Raw genomic sequence first — 14,497 nt, 5'->3', positions numbered from 1 at the left:
ATTTAGGAATGAAAGATAGATTAGTAGAGTTAAAAATGATATCACACACATTGCAGAACTGTCAGACAGATTAACAAGACTTTTGTCAAAAATAAACAAAAGAAAAACTATGGAAATCATCAGTTCTATTTACTAACATGGTCACCAGATACAGATCAAGAAAAAGAATATCAATCTCAGTTGTAAGCTAACAATTATTTCTGGACATTTCCTGTGATATGTTTCCCCTGATATAGTATTTGGAAAGACCTTCCCATTCCTTCACTACCTATATGTCTTAACTTTTATTTTTACTGATCTCTCTTCTCTCATAAATACTGATCTTGAAATTAATTTCAGCATTTCTCTAACAGGTATTTGTAATAATGTACAGTGGTTTGACTTTGGACACAAATAAAACTTTTAAAGCACAGAGAGAAAGTTGTTTCTGCATAAGCCTATATGTGATTTTTTTAATACATTACAAGCACAATTTCAGTCGTTGCACAGAAAAAGAAACTATAACACACATTAAACTAAGATATGAAGTTTATATATTGAAAGCAACTAGATTAATGTAGAACCAACAAGTCTTTTGAATGACAGTTTCTGTTGCAGTACACACAGTTAAATTTTTCAACTAGAAATAGAGCACAACAAAAATCACTATCAGGGATATTCTTATGTTGCAGTGAGACAATTGATATTGTCTCACAATTACATTGGAAAATCTTTCATATTTTCACAGGTTGATTGGTATCCATACCATCCATGAGACTGGAAAATCAGAATCTGAATATTAAATCGCAAGATGACAACAAGACTGAACAGCCAGGTATATTCCTATTGTATATGGTCCTTAGCAATGTACAATGTTTATTCATGGGTCTTTTAAAATGGTTGGTTAATAAATCTTTATACCCATGTAATTTTTATATCCATATTTTCAATTTCATAGTGGGTTTATTGTTCTACACTCTATGCTTCACTGTTTTTGCATAGATGATAGAAATCTGGAACATGAAACATTCTAATTATGATTTCAGTTATTTGGATTAATGAATTCTCTAGAATTAATTATTTCATAATGATCTGCCTACTTGACCTATGAGACATTCTGAAAGTATATTTTATAGTTAAAGTGCAAGGTGAAGCAGCTACGACAGCCCACCTCAAATGGCTCAGAATGATATGTGTATTTTTATATATGTCTAGCAGTAACACTGACAAGTCCTCTCAAAGTAAATAATAGCTAGTAACTCTGCCTCATAATTTTATACTTTTGTTGAGGGAACTTTCCTTTTGTTACAATAAATGTGTTATGTGATTTTTGTTAAGTTATAGCAAACTGTTGCAGTTTTTCTGATATATGCAAGTAATTTTTACTTTTTTTAGTTGCTAAATTATGATTCCAACTTTTAAAATTAAACTATATACTTGAGTGACATACAGAGCAGAAGGAGTTTGATCTGATAAGCTGCCAGGAGAAGAGATCCAACGGCTCTTAGCTCTGCTAAACCAAATCCAAACCAACAGTAACTCTGGTATGGTTCAAATATTTTTTACACTGACGGGACAGAGGGGGTGGGGGGTGGGGGGGGGGGGGGAGAATAGTAAACACTTTTAGAGGTTGACAATTCTCTCAAGATTTATTGTGGAAACATCATTGGACATAAAGAACATGAAATGATATACAGATCAATAGCACAAGTGGTTCTGTGGAACCAGATATCAACCCATGCTGAAACATCCATATCAGTAAGTGGCATAGGCTCGCTCCTTGGGTGGAAACGCAGGTGCTGACTCTGGCATCCAGTTGATTGTACAGCTGGAAAATACTGTCATGGGATGTGTTACATCATGCCTGCTTGACCTGTTTACATAGTTCTGTAAGAGTTGTTGACTGACAAGTTGCATGAGTCACTTCTTGTTCCACCATAGCCCGTATCTGATTGATTGGAGACAAGTCCACATATCATGCTGGCCAGATGCAGAGTACGTTGAGTGTCATGGGCAGTATGTATAAGAACAGCAAAAGAACAGGTCCAACAACATTCTGCACACACCAAGCACTGGTTAGTGCCCCCTCCACAAACACAAAAGATAAATGAGAGCTGTACCATTTCACAACCCAGACCACAAGGCCAATATGTCTTGGATGAATTCACTCTACAAGACAGTGCTCACCATGTCTACATTGTACATACAAACAACCATCACTTGCATACTGGCAGAATCTGGTTTCAGCACTGCACATCACGTCTTGCCATTTCGGTCTCCCAAGTGATCTTCTGATGGCACCAGTTAAGCTTAGCAAGGCATGAGTGGAAGGTGAGCTAGGTGTGTGTGTACCTGTAGCCCCACTGCTAATAACTAGTTTGCAGCAGTTCATATTGACACATCTGGCCTGCCAACACTTTTGTCTGTGCTTTGGTAGCTGTACAGTCTGCCAGGTGGTTTTTTTCCCCTAGCAGTGTATTATGACTATGACTGTTATAGTAAGTGTTCAAAATCATTATATTGAGCACTGACACAGGCTATAAAGCATTTCTGGAGAGATGATTTTACACAGTGATTTCCATTAGAACTTCTCATAGTAAAGGCCAATGTTATAAGGCATTTTATAGCTTTGAGTGTCATCGTTTGTTCAGGGGTTTTTCAACAAATCTAATAATGTCACTGTCCTGACAAGGGAGCTGAAATAGAAATAACTGGAAAGCCAGAGAAAAAAAATCACTGATCACGTAACATGTTTAGGTCCATTGCAGGTTGCAGTGCGTTGGCTAGTACTAAGAGTAAGTTGAACGTGAAGAAATAGAGAAGAAGTCAGAGTTTAGATCATTCCTATATTTAAAAAAAAAAATGTACTACAGTGCTAAAAGTCTGAGAGCCAGTTTTCTTTCATAGATAAATGGAAACAGGAGTGGAACAGTTGACTGAGAAACATCTTATATCCCAAGCCTAAGACACTGCAGTGTTTATTGCCACAGAAACATGAATGCTTTATTGCAATATGATGTATTTCTAATAAATTAAGAACTAGTGAATATATTGTGTTGTGGTTGTCACTAAGCTATACATAGTTGGAGTCACAAATTATGGCTGTCAAGTTTAGTTGTATTTTGCACACCTGCATCATGCGTTCTCTGACAACCAGAGAGTGTTCAGTAGTATTCTGAGTGTTCTGTTATGGATGTCTTAGCCAGTGTCAGCATGAAACATGATCATAGTGAATTATTTAGTGAATTTTTATTCCATTTGTTGCAAGCTGTCATCACCGATGCTGTTAAGTGACAAATTCTACACAAGCAAGCAAGAAACATAATTAGCAGGATACATACTTTCTTTGAGTATGAAACAAATCCAAAATTAGTTCCTTGGTTGTGGTCTCTGTCACCACTTGCTTAAAACCTCCATCCTCAAGCGAAGTGTTTGCTACCCACTGCTTTTTGATGCCTACACCTCCATTTGGGGTGGCCTGTTTTAGCTGCCTTACCTTGTATGCTTCACTCCTCATTCACACATAAACTAGGAAAGTGAAACTTGAATCAACTGTACTTAATGAAATACAGCAACAAGCCACTTTTGTTCAAGTACTTTAATCCACAGTCACTAGCCATCATTATCATGTATAAACTAATGCCAGTCAGCTTTATTTTTTTGCAAACCAGTTACATCCACCTCATAGTCATATGCACTTTTAATTCAATTTGAGCATGTTTACAAATTTCGTACTACAAATTCTTCTGTTTGATTTGATTGAGGTTTATGTTCTTACCTAGCCTCCAATTTTAAATACAGCTTTGGCAATTAGTCCCTTCTTCAACTCTGAAAAAGCTTCCTTGTGCTGTTTCATTGAAAATACTTTTACTCCCAGCTTTTCATAATCCATATATCTGAAACAAGTTAAACATTTTAGTATCACACATGACATTTTCAGGCAACGTGGCTTCAAATAGGTGATTCACATTAGTACTGTCCTCTTTCTTCTCAGTTTCAATTGTCTTTATCTGTAGCTACATCCATATCCTGCAAACCACTGTGGGGTGCATAGCATATGCTACTTACCACTTACCACATGTAAGGGTTTCTTCCCACTTCATTCACATATGGATCACAGTAAAAATAACTGTTTTCAGTGCTCTGTACATATTGTAATTAGTATTATCTTTTCTTCACCGTCCCTACAAGAGCAATCTTTAGAATTCTATTGTACACTTGACACTGATTCTTTCCCAAGATAGATGGTGTCTATCGGGAAGTGCCTTTCATTCCAGTTTTCCCAGAATTTCTATGGCACACTCTCATGAGCCAAACAAACTGTCATCATTCTTGGTTACCCTTTATTTTATACCCTGAATAACCCTATTAATCCTATTTGGTATGGCTCTCACATACTTAAGCAATATTCTATGGCATTCAATGCTCAACAGAATGCTCCTCCAGCACAAGATCACGGAAACCCCTTGCCCAAGTTTCTACGGCACAACATGGACCATGTGGCTGTCCAGTTCCGGGTTCCACACACATGGTCGCTCCCTCCTCAGAGTGGCCCACCATTTAATGTGTCCCCCTCCATGCCTGACAAAGGGACACTCTCTTCAACTGCACCAGGCCATGTATACACCTAACCCTCCTTCCGCCCCATGCACACCTCAGGTTACACACCAGCCGTGGTTCCGACCTGTCACTCAGTGCTCAATGACAATTTTGCGCCTCTACTCGAGATTTCATCTGCACTGGCCGTCGATCCTTCAGTGCCTGCCGCACTGTGCTCATCATGTGGCTGTACAGATTTCCTGCCTGCAAGGACTGGATATCACGTCTCACCTGCACAGCTAACTGACGTTCACCATAACACATCGCCCGCATCAGTGAACACCGTGCAGAATCCTCATGTGATTCATGCCTGTCCTACAACCCCACAACCACTGGTCCCTGGTCATCCTTCGCAGCTGCCACCACTACAACCGGACAACCCAGCGATGTGGTTTACCTTGGTGGACAACATGTTGGACATACATGGTATCGTGGAAGACAGCACTTGTTTTGTGTGTCTAGTGAACCACCTGCATGACCACCCTGATCTCATCAGTGACTTGTTGCTGAACCCACCCAAGAGCAACAAATATGCCTCTGCCTGTGCATTACTCATTGAATGACTTTCTTGTCTGCCAGCTGATACGATTCACAACATTATTTATGATGAGGCTTTAGGTGACAGAACCCCCTCACAGCTGTGGCAACACTTGCATGCACAGTTGAGTACTGAGATCTTGCCAAACTTAGCGCTCTGGGCATTTTAGTTGGTGAAGCTGTCGCAAAAACTACAATTACATTTGCTCCCAAGTACCGCAATGTCACTCGAGGATAAGCTGTGGCTGGCAGACCAGGCATACACTATTCGGCACCGCCACCTCCCTCCAAGCAGCACAGTGCTTATACCGCCAAGGTTGGTAATCCTGTAAATAAATTTCCATCATCGGGAGGTAGAGGTCGAGCACATGCATATAGCGGACAGCACACAGAACAGCAACCATCTAGCGGCCAAGATCGGGAATCGCGAGCAGGCCGGCACCAGCCTCTCCCCACCCCAACCACGCTAGCACCTGCATGCTCCACCTTCCCCTCACCTGTCACTTCAGCTGGTGGGACGAGTACAGCTGACTCACACATATTCTGGTTCCACTCCATTTACAGGGATGCTTCTTGCAACTGCCACCCATCCTGCGCATTCCCAAAGCCCACACGTGGGCTGCAGTAGGCATCACGGTTCACGGAAACATGCAAGGGCACCCACAGACGTTGCATTCTGTCAGATCCCCCACTTCATGAGGATGCCTGTATGCCTTGGATTTAGGTTCGCAGCAGTATTTTCTCATTGATACTGGAGCAGATGCTAGTGTCATACCTCCCACATTTTCCATATGGGACACAATACCAGCCAAACTGTTCCTTCGAGCAGCAAATAAATCGCCACTTCATGTCAACAGTTTGGCAGAGTTGCCTATTGAACTCATACCTGGCAAACAGTTCACTTGGTCCTTCTACATGGCTGATATAGAAGATCCAGTATTAGGTGTCAACTTCCTTTTTCATTTCGAATTGTCTCCAGACCTCCAGCCAGCTGCATTATTGCCCCATGCCTCATCCACTTACATCATGTATTCAGTTGCCTCCTCACCTCCCCCGTCCCCCTCACATTCCTGACAATTTCGAAACTGCTCTCATTTAGAGCTCTCCACTGGCCGACAGCCTCACAATTTCCATCGCCCAGCTTCAGTCTGAGCGCTCAACAATTGACAATCTCCTCGCACTCAACATCAAGCTGAACCATGCCATATCATCAGCTATGAAAGCCCTCACTCAGGCATGATGCCTTGTACAACTCCTGTCAATGCCGCCACCCTCCAACACTGGTGACACACTGCATGGGACTCTGACACCACCACCCCCTGACACCAGAGATGCACCTTGTGGAACTTTGTTGCTGGCGACGCAGCAGACAGCCTCCCCTAAACATCAGGTTACTGAGTCTCGTGTGCTATTGATTCCCATTCACGACAGCCCCTGAGTGAGTTCGCCAGGCCAGTTGAACGTTATCACAAATGGTACAACACACAAAATTTTCGCAACAGATGGGCCACCAATGTGTCATAAAGTGCGCCAACTGCTGCCACATAAACTACACCTCTATCAAGTTAACAGTCTTTGGGGACTAGTGGTTCTTTGGTTTGGCTTTGTGGACTGAGGTTACAATGTGCATGTTGTGAGTTTCTGTATTGTTTTTCTTGTGTTGTGTAATTATACAAACCCTAATAAAAAAACCTGATCGTAGTAAGTTGGAGTTTTCTGTGCATGGCCAGTTGCTATAGCCAGAAAACCTACAAACTCATAAGAAATTTACCAACATAATTTCATATCATAGTGGCTCACAAATACACTGAAAATGTCATATGTCTCAAAACTTCTGATGAATTTCTGAAAAGAAACTAGGTCTGCCATAAGTTATACTGTGACAGCATTAAAAATGTAATGCCACAATCCAAGAGCAAGTGATTACATGTGAAATTGGCAGTTTAAATTAACTACAGAGAGCACAGGATATTTAGAAAAGTTTCAGATGAAAATTTGAACTGTTTTTAACTAAACCCTTTTTTATCAGCAGTTATTAGACTGTTGGCAAATCTCTGAGGACTAGCCCATGAATCACTCCCAGAGAGCAACAAAAACCTCATGTAACAACAAATCAATTGGAAATGTGATCAGAGAATTAAAAAACAAAATCCTCTGGTGGCATCATTATTCAATTCAGTGTACTAAAATACTGTTCTACATTTATAATCAAAGTTATATGTCACATGTTTAATGAGCATCTGAAACAAAATACTGTCCCCAACAGTTTTAAATAGCAGACAATAGTTAAGCCCCTATCTGAATTTACATCTGTATCATTACCCTGCAATTCATACTTAAGTGTTTGACAGAGGGTTCATGGAATCAGTTTCAGACTATTTCTTGACCATTTCATTCTTACACAACATGTAGGAAAATGAACACCTAACTCTTTTGCTTTGAGCTCTGATTTCTCTTATTTTATTATGATTCCATTTCCCCCATATAGCTCGGAGTCAACAAAATACTTAGGCATTCAGAAAAGAAAAAATGCATTTGTTTTAATCCATGACAATCTCTCCTCTGTTTTGCAATAAAATAAAATTAGCTGCATTTTTGCACTTATTTGATGTTGTCCATCAGCCATTTCTGGTAATGGTCCCATATCACACAAAAATCCTCAAGAAATGGGGTGTGCAGCTCACGGTCTAATAGCTAGCGTCGCTGCTTCAGGATCTTGGGATCCCAGGTTTCATTCCCAGTTGGATCAGGGATTTTCTCCTGTTGCGGACTGGGTATTTGTCTTGTCCTCATCATTTCATTGTCATACAGGAAAGTGGCATGACTGGATTGGGAGAAGATTTGAAATTTGTACAGATGCTGATAAACGCACAGTTGAGCACCACACAAACTGAAGGTCATCATCATCCAGAAGAGGCTGGACAAGCATAATGTGAATGCAGTTTCTTTAGTAGATTTGTTGCATCTTTTAAGTGCTCTGTCAATAAAACACAGTCTTCGGTTTGCTTCCCCACAATATTTTCTCTGTGACGGTCCAGTTTAAGTTTGTCATAATTGTAATACCTAGCGGTAGGGGTGTAAATATGGAAACCCAGCTCGTTTTTGCTGTATAAAAGATATGCTTACTTCTCTTTAAGCTTCAAAAATTAACCAAAGGTAATTCATAATAGCAATGAATGTAATATTATGAAACACAAAAACGAAATATGTTAAAAATTAAAAAACATTTTCTGCATAACAACTCATTAATATTTCAAGAAGTGCAGGTAATGTGCAAACGACTTAAAATTGTGGGAAACTGACTACTTCAAACGAAAACTATTAAAAAGGCTAGAAACTATTTTATTTTATATTAAATTTAAATTACACAAAAGTATTTTTAAATGCAACTGTAATAGAAAAATGCTTCATCAATGAAGTTCACTTGCAAAAATCGCATATGTAAATATCTCCACCATTTCCAGCACACAAAGAGTGACTCCACTCCTCACACACTACCCACTTAATCAACAATTCTCCTCAAATGTCTTTAGAAAATGCGCCTCCACAAAAAATACAAATGGCATCTTCTTCAGGAGATTTTTCTTCCCCAACTGGGAGATCCAAATCTGATGCGCCTGAAGAGACAGTCGGTGCATTTGGCTCTTCATCTGAATCCTCAGATAACTTAAACCATTTTTTGAATGGTTTTCTAGGAGGAGCTTCACGTTTTTTCTTGCTTTTGGCAGGTGCCTTAGGAAGTTTCTGCTTACCCATCAGTAAGGAGTCTTCAAGGCATGTTTTATAATGTGAAGATGTCAAAACAGCTGATAAACCTGGCTTACAGTCTCTGTTGTAAACCTTCCTCTTTAGAGGAAGGCATGGTATCTTGTGCAGACACATACGTGTTTTACGAGGTATTTGATAATGATGTTGACCTTCTGCTTTCTCTTTCGCCATCTTCACTTGGGCTGTCAGTTGTCACAGGTCTGAATGCATTCTGAGTGTCTTCTTGTCTGAGGTTATTACTTCCACCTGGAGATGCTGGATTCTCATGAGTTCATCTCAGACTTCTGGTCTCATCTAAAGCTGACATGGCAGCTATAAAGTCGATTTCTGTAAAAACAATCCTGTCACATTGGAAAATTCCAATCTCCAAAAATCCTTTTGCAGCAATAGAGCCAGTCTGGCACTTTAGATAGACTTTCCCAAACAACTCAGATATGTCATATGATCCTAAGGGCCGGCTGCTGTGCCACAACCATTGGTGAACATATTCAACATAATAGGTTTTTAGAGTGCCTATAAAGGTCTTATCAAGTGGCTAAGTTTTATGGGAGGTGTGAGGTGGGATGCTCATGATTGTAACATGGTTCTCTCTTGCACCTTCTATACCTTTAAGGTTTCTGGCATGACTGTTTGCCTATCAAGAATTAACAACACAGGAGATTCTTTTGATGGATGTGCCTTAGAAATGAAGTGGTCAGACCCTCAGAGAAGAGCTCATTTTGAATCCAGCCTGAAGGATGGCATTTACCAATTGTTCCAGGTGGTGCTCCTTTCAGTAGAGTATCAGTCCAGTTCTTCCTGGAGAAGATGATCATTGGTGGTATGAAAGTACCGCCAGCACTCATACAGCATAGGACTGTCACCAGGGATCCTCACTCTGCTGATGTGAGGGAACCTTCTTGAGGTTTACCTTTCAGTCCAATTACATGTGGTATTCTGCACTGGACAACAGAGAGCCCAGTCTTATCCACATTGTACACACAATCAGTGCTATAGTAGAGTTTACTGTACTCAGCTTCCAAAATGTCAAAAACCTTGTCTACAGCTTCGTTGTTGAACCTGTTTGTCTCAAGAATCAGGTCCCCATAGGTTTGTGAATTGTGAGTTTATTTCTATGTTGTCTAAGTAAAAGGTCAAACCAAGCTCTACCCGGAGCATTTGAAGTAAATGGATGATTAATATTTTTTCCACTAGCCAATATGCCATTCTCTTGTCATCTAATGTGGTAAGGCCATAGAACTGATTATCCATTTCAATGAGATTCTGTACCAACTGTCCCTCAGTAGCATCAGGTAGTACAGGCTTACATCCAAGTCTCAAAGAAACCCATTCTTCAAGTGATATATCACTATGCACAAACCTTTGCAGTGTCATCTGAGTTACACTGAAAGCTTTTACTGCTCTTCTTAACCCTGTCTGCTTTCCCTTAAGGCTATTATAGCCTTAATCATGTTTTCAGCATCCCACGTCTTCACAATAGCCTTGGTTTCTGATTAGTTAGCTTTTGTGATATCTAGAAACAGATGCAAAATATATTAGAAGTAATGTATTTCATGTTAGTATTGTGGAAAAGTTTCCACAATGACATCGTATGTATGGTTCCACATTACCTTCACAATGGCCATTTTAAATTTCGGTAGATTGCATTAAGCAACTATTCACTGAAGGTTGATAAAGGACTGCTGAAACCTTCTATGCATCTCCCTTTATAAGCTTTCAGTCATAAAGAAAGATAACTACAAAGTATGTAGATCAATATAATACCAAAACTTGCCTCGAAAAAGATTTAGAAAATTCATCAATGTAAATTTCATCACTGTCATGGCGTCTGTTGCTCAATTGACTGCTAGCCCTCTACCATGACAAGTATAATCTATTGCAACAATTTCTGGGTGCCCCACTAGAGTGCAGCATTCTGCAGGCCAAATACTAGACATTTCCACATTACCCACACACTTCCACATTTACACCCCTACCTCTATTTATATGAAACAACAGCCTTCGATTTTGTGTGATTTACCATGTAATCAAAACTTAATGGGATTTCTTCAGCACTCATATGGAGAACTTCACACTTTTTTATCATTTCTGGTCAGTTACCACTTCTTATACCATACAGGTATCTTGTCTAAAATCATTTTGCAATTTTGATATTATGATTATTTTACAATATGCTAAATGGCAGCATCATCTGTAAAAAATCTAAGAGGGCCACTCAAATTGTCTCCTAAATCATTTATATATATCAGGAACAGCAGAAGTCCTACAACATTTCCTTGGGAAATCTTATGTATCACTATGGTTTCACTAGATCACTTCCTGTCAGTAGTTATGAACTGTGAGTTCTCTGATAGATCACAAATCCATTTTCCCAGCTGAGATGATGCTCTGTGGGCAAACAGTTTGATTGGAAGCTGTTTGTGAGTACCCATGTCAAAAGCATTATGGGTATCTCGAAATGTGGAATCAATCTGAGATCCCCTGTCAATAGAACTAATTAATTCATGTAAATAAAGACCCATTTGTATTTCACAAGAACAATATTTTCCAAATACATTCTGGTTATGTGTCAATTGATTGCTTTCTTCAAGGTATTGGATAATGTTGAAACATGGTATATTTTCCAATATCCCACTATAGTTTCAATGATATGGAGCAATAATTTAGCAGATTAAGAAGGCGTGCTGAAAAATAATACCTATGAATTTTTATGTGAACATGCTTAAAGCTTTTGAAATATGGCAAATGTTATTAACATCCTACATCTGTATTATTCATGTCTACACATCTGCAGCCATCTGCCACCAGAGGGTTCTGAGTTTTAGTGTGCAAAGTGATGGAATATAATGTAACCTTGTTGGTGCACGAGAAACAGCTTTCTGTAATCGAGTTTCGAATTCAAAGAGTTCATCCACACATGAAGCATCCTCTCCCTCAGCACGACAATTCTAGATCACCCACAAGTGCTGCAACTGTCTGCAATAATCCAATAATTAGTTTCTTCAGTATTCTGGTGTTAACAAAATTTTAAAAGTGCATAATATTAGAGTGTTCCACATATGGAATTAGGTTCTGTTTATTATAAAAACATTTGGTAAAAGTTTCCATGAAGCTACCTTCTTAACTTCTTTTAAAATTAATAAGTAAAACCCAATTTTTGTGCCAAAAACTGAGGTGATGAGTTAGATTAACTTACTTAAGTATGACAGTCCTGTATTTGATTTAAGTATTAATGAAACTGCACTGACTTTCATTGTGATATTGTAATTCAATAAAGATACAGAAATTAAGAAGAGACAGTTCAGGGAAAGCTATCTGTGCTGGCATATGCCTTCACCAGCACACCTGTCGGCACTAGAAAACATTGTATAGCAAGTGCTAAACTAGGTACACATATGACAAGAGAAGACCAAAACACACTCCCAGACAACACACCGATAATGCCCCCTGGGCAGCGTGCATATAGGCTGCTGCCGCCAATCGAGCTGTCTCAGTCTCTCAATCTCAGTACCTCAGTATGTTGCATAGGACTCAGTTCTCATTGCACCTCAATACGTCGCACTGTGCTCTAGTCTCCCACAGTGATAGACATCGCCTCATACCTTACCTAGGTGTAAGGGAACAGAAGTCACTGTATATACAGAGTGGAGAAAAATTGTGACACGAAATTTTAACCCTGGATAGCTGATGCCAGTAAGAACCAGAATTACTAGTGTTGTGTAAGTCAATAGTGCATGATTTTTAAACTACGGAAACTTGGTGCCACATGCTACAATTGGCTACAGGATTGCCCTGTTGCCAGATGCTTTAGACAACGCATGACTGTGAAAGCTTTGCCAGCCGGAGATCGCAATGTATTCAAAGTGGCCTGCGTGCTCGGTGGTAGTATGTCAGCCTTCCGGCCTGGGCACAAATCCACCAGAGCCCTGACACATCTATTGTAGTTTCATGATAAGATGTACTGGGAACAAATCCATCAACAGCTGTTAGTTTTCATACAGAAAGTCTTTTACAAGTCGGATTGGCCCTGAAAAGGGCGTTTTTTGTAGCTAGGACATTGTTTACTTAAAGCAGGTGCTCGAACTGGTGACCCTCTGACATGGCACAAGCTTGGCAACATCGAACGTGTTTTGCCGAACTCTTTCAAAGATTTCCGGCATTGCTCTGATGTGATTGGTGGCATGTTGAAAGTCATCCATTAATTCCTCTTCATTTCTAGGTGGTTTGCTTCTGGGTGGGTGAACTGGAACCTTGAAGAATCCCCACAGGAAAAAGCCCGGTGGTGTGAGGTCTGGTGATCGTGGGGGCCATGTCCTAGGAGCACCTCTGCCAATTACCTGGCCATTCAAGAGTTCATTTAAATATCTACGCACAGCATGACTGCTATGAGCGGGACACTGTAACCATGCACGTAGCTGTATGTCCAGGCGATAATCTTCCAGCAGGCCAGGTAGAGTTTCTTGCAAAAAGTGAAGGTAATTTGGCCTCGATAAGTCAAGGGAGTAGATGCACCAGCCCAATCACGTGATCACCCACAATGCGTGCCCACATGTTGAGCAAAAATCATTCCTGGTGTTCATGGACATACGTGACATGAGGATTTCCCCTTCCCCAGTAATGAACGTTTCAAGTGTTGTAAAGGCCATCCCAATGGAAGGTTCCCTCATCAGTAAACAACGCAATGTCATGGAAGTCGGGGTCTTGTGCAACACGTCACAGAAACCACTGGCAAAATCATAGCCTGTGTTCATAGTCTGCCACAGGGTTTAGGTCTTGAACAGGGTGAAAACTAAATGATGCTGGCCATCATCCTTCATAACCTCACAGACTAACCAATGAATGATCCCCATGTCATGTCCAACTGCTCAAGTACTTGTAGGTGCTTCCTTGAAGTGCTCAAGAACAGTCTCTTCAAATGCAGCATCCCATCGTGTTCGAGTTTGCCAAGTCACCGGTGAATTGCTGTAAATGTTTGCAGATGTCAGTGGTTTCTTGCTGGGTACTATTCCATTGAGCTTTCTGTGCATTACTGGTGGATAGTCCATAAACAAAAAGCATATCTCATTGTACTTCAAATGAATACTCTACCGCCATTCTTACTATATGACTAAATTGCACGTCACATGTGTGCGCTCCGAAGTGAAGCTTACATGTGAATGCCTCTGACATGAGGTTGAAACAAACAGCAAGACCTATTCGACACGTATCACATTGAGGCAGTGATGAGGCGAGAGACATTGGTATGTGTGAACCGACAACCATAGCAATGCGCGTCAACCGACGAACGACAACAGGGCAATCCCACGGCCAATTGGAGCACATGGCATCAAGTTTCCATAGTATACAAATGGTGAGTTGTCGACCTACACAACAGTGGTAATTTTGGTTCCTACTGGCAACAACTACCCAGAGTTAAAATTTCGTGACACAATAATTATTTTTCTCTGTCCTGTAGTTGTGATACACTAGGACAGTGAAATTTACTGTGTTGAACTCAAGAGACAGTGAATACTTAGATTTGTTTGACTTGTTTGGCCTTAACATCCAAGACAGTGTACTTTCAGTGACTGCTTTTAATCTGGATAACAGTGTCGCTAGTTTCCTCAAGGAATTT

At 40.2% G+C, this 14,497-nt stretch overlaps 1 protein-coding gene across 1 annotated transcript in view; it reads right to left on the bottom strand.

The window, feature by feature from the left end:
- Positions 1-421: 421 nt before the first annotated feature.
- Positions 422-14,497, bottom strand: part of LOC126284271 (uncharacterized) — a 62,302-nt gene continuing 48,226 nt past the window's right edge. The window contains exons 7-8 of the mRNA XM_049983086.1: positions 3,758-3,875; positions 422-992 (exon numbers count right to left, since the gene is read on the bottom strand). Coding sequence (XP_049839043.1) covers positions 3,758-3,875 — 118 coding nt within the window. The 3' untranslated portion in view covers positions 422-992. The remainder of the gene's footprint in view (positions 993-3,757; positions 3,876-14,497) is intronic.

The sequence above is a fragment of the Schistocerca gregaria genome, chromosome 8, assembly GCF_023897955.1.
Source record: "Schistocerca gregaria isolate iqSchGreg1 chromosome 8, iqSchGreg1.2, whole genome shotgun sequence".
Classification (NCBI taxonomy): Eukaryota; Metazoa; Arthropoda; class Insecta; order Orthoptera; family Acrididae; genus Schistocerca; species Schistocerca gregaria.
The sequence above is the reverse complement of the archived record's forward strand: the minus strand, read 5'-3'. Positions and strand labels throughout refer to the sequence as shown.